We start from the raw sequence: 2,662 nt of genomic DNA, 5'->3' as shown, positions 1-2,662 counted from the left end.
ATATGTACATTTATAATGAGTAAATTTTAAAACATATACATTTGTGATTTAAAAATTGTTTTATGGAATTATAGGTGACGTTCAAATGTTACTAAAACCCCGTAGAAAACAACATAGTCCTTATAGATGGCACTGTTTAGTAGTATAAAAAATTTACATCATTTATAAAACGAAGAAATTGGACACTCTGATTGAATGAAACAATCATCCAATTATTTAATGTGTTCAATTACAATTTAAAAAATGCTTATGTATAATCATTCGTTTACACATATATCCAGTAAATAATTACAGTGACGTGACAGTGCATGTCAGTCATGTTTGTTTCAAAATTGATCTTTTGATTAAATAATGAAGAACTATAAATTGCAGCACAGTGCTTATTAGTTCTAAAATATCTTTTCTGAAATGTACGTGTATTTTATATGTACTTTAAGTATTTAATTATTTGTCATTTAAATAATTATTCTGCGATGTTAATGATTTATCATTCGTCATTAAAAATTATGCTCTCTTTAAAACATAGCCTGTGTTGTTTTGCTTTGATAAATTAATCAATCAATCTATTTAATTTCTTATTAATTAGTCTTTACAAATAATGTAAAAATATGTGTAGATGTTTAATCCTGTACAAATAAAACATGAATGTATGGGAGCAGAGGATGTTAACTCTGGTGATAAAATTACTGTTTCAAATAATTCCAAATATCCGAATTTTATTGAAGATGTTGATTATAAATATAATCAACTACCCCAATTTTGGGGTCATGCACAGTTACCAAACGAAGTACGTCCAAAAACTGAAATTCATGGCCAACACAATTTATTCCAAGCTGAAGTGGGTGTTACAATTCCAATAAATATTAAAAATATTTAAATATATATATTTATAAATACATATAATTTTATATAGAAATGTATACCATTTAATTAATTATATTTATTATTTAAATCATAACATTTATGGAACATTCTACTAAGATATTAATAACAAATATTAAACATTTTAGGAAAATAATTCTTTAGCATACATGAGAAATTATGTACAGGATAGTACATTATTTCAAGTTAATCAAGAGGAAAGTTTGAATCAACTGAATCAACATTGTCACATAGATGTGACTCAAAAAGTTGAACAATCACAATTTTCTTCAAATATACAACCAGCAAAGTTTACTACTCAAATGGTAACAATTTCAGAGCCTATATCATCCATGAAACCTAGCCGTCTTGGAAGACCACCTAAAAGTTCTTCAGAGTCAAATATGGGGAAAAAACTCAAATGTCAATGTGAAATATGTTTTAAGGAGTTTGGACACAAAAGTAATTTATTTATACACATGAGGACTCATAATGGGGAACGGCCTTACAAATGTAATCAATGTGAAAAGTGTTTTACCCATAGTGGAAACTTAGCTATTCATATGAGAACACATTCTGGTGAAAGACCTTATGGTTGTCAAGTATGTGGAAAAATGTTTAGCCACAGTGGAAATTTGTCAACACATTTAAGAACTCATTCAGGTGTAAAGCCTTATAAATGTGCTATATGTGGTAAAGAATTTAGGCATAGTGGAAATTTATCAATACATGAAAGAATACATTCCGGAATTAAACCATTTCAATGTAAAGTTTGTGGGAAGGATTTTTATCATAGTGGGAATTTAACAACTCATATGAAGAAACACACTGTAAATATTAACACTGGTGTTAATCAATGTGAAAATAACAAAAAACAAGGAATGTGTGCTGCAGTAAACCTTAATGATACTGCATCCTTAAATTCATTCAATAATTTACCCTTGACTTCAACTACTGATGTTAAACTGATGCCTGGTGCAAACAATATTGTTCCTATAAAAAATGAAAGTAATGATGAAGGATTAATAAATAGTGTTGGGATTTTAACACCAACATCAATTTAAATGTATTGAGTAAATAGTTTAATGATGGTTCAGCTTATAAATTTATTTTATGATTATAATTGCTGTAAAAATGTATTATCAGAGTTTAAATTTCATAATGATTAACGGCCACATCAATGATTATGAATCTATAAAAATATATTTTTGGAATTATATATAAGTTTTATATTGTAAAAAGTAAATCTGTACACATATTTATGTACACAATGTAGTTATAATATGTGCAATTTCATATAATACATAGCATTTGTAAATTTACTACTATATAATAAGGTAAAATTATTTTAAAACTAAAGCTAACTTTTATTTAATTTTTTATTTCATTATTTATGACGTGGATTTGAATTAAGTGTTCCAAACTCTTCTTTATTTCATTACAAATAATGCAATACGAAAAACAATTTATATATACATTATTTCAGAAAATTATTTTTTTCAAAATATAAAACATTACAATTTTATCTTTTATATGTTTGTAAAACGTAATTTGTGAAAGCTCAATTAAAATTAGTTTCTGATGTAACAGATTTCAATACCTATTAATAGAACAGTGTATGATCATGTATGGGATAAGCCAAAAGTATATTTGAAACTTTTTATAAGATTGTTTATGTACATTTCTGTGATATTTAAAATTTTAGAATTTGATGTGATATAAGAGTTTAAGTTTTCATACTTATACTCTTGACATATCCTGTGCTTTCCAAACAAATAATAAATAAATTTCTATAAAACAC

The 2,662-nt window shown here is 25.9% G+C and overlaps 1 protein-coding gene across 1 annotated transcript; it reads left to right on the top strand.

Moving 5' to 3' along the window:
• Window positions 1-616: 616 nt before the first annotated feature.
• On the top strand, window positions 617-1,925 carry LOC108578458 (zinc finger protein 813-like). Its single transcript, XM_017941804.1, has 2 exons — window positions 617-838; window positions 1,011-1,925. The coding sequence occupies exons 1-2, from the start codon at window positions 617-619 to the stop codon at window positions 1,923-1,925; spliced, it is 1,137 nt and encodes a 378-aa protein (XP_017797293.1).
• Window positions 1,926-2,662: the final 737 nt, after the last annotated feature.

The sequence above is a fragment of the Habropoda laboriosa genome, unplaced genomic scaffold (assembly GCF_001263275.1).
Source record: "Habropoda laboriosa isolate 0110345459 unplaced genomic scaffold, ASM126327v1 scaffold59, whole genome shotgun sequence".
NCBI lineage: Eukaryota > Metazoa > Arthropoda > Insecta > Hymenoptera > Apidae > Habropoda > Habropoda laboriosa.
Note: the sequence above shows the minus strand (reverse complement) of the source record. Positions and strands in the feature narration are given on the sequence as shown.

Coding starts and splice junctions, on each gene's coding strand:
- LOC108578458 (XM_017941804.1), top strand. CDS start 617: ATGTTTAATCCTGTACAAATAAAACATGAATGTATGGGAGCAGAGGAT. Junction 839..1,010: donor ACAATTTATTCCAAGCTGAA/GTGGGTGTTACA, acceptor TAAACATTTTAG/GAAAATAATTCTTTAGCATA.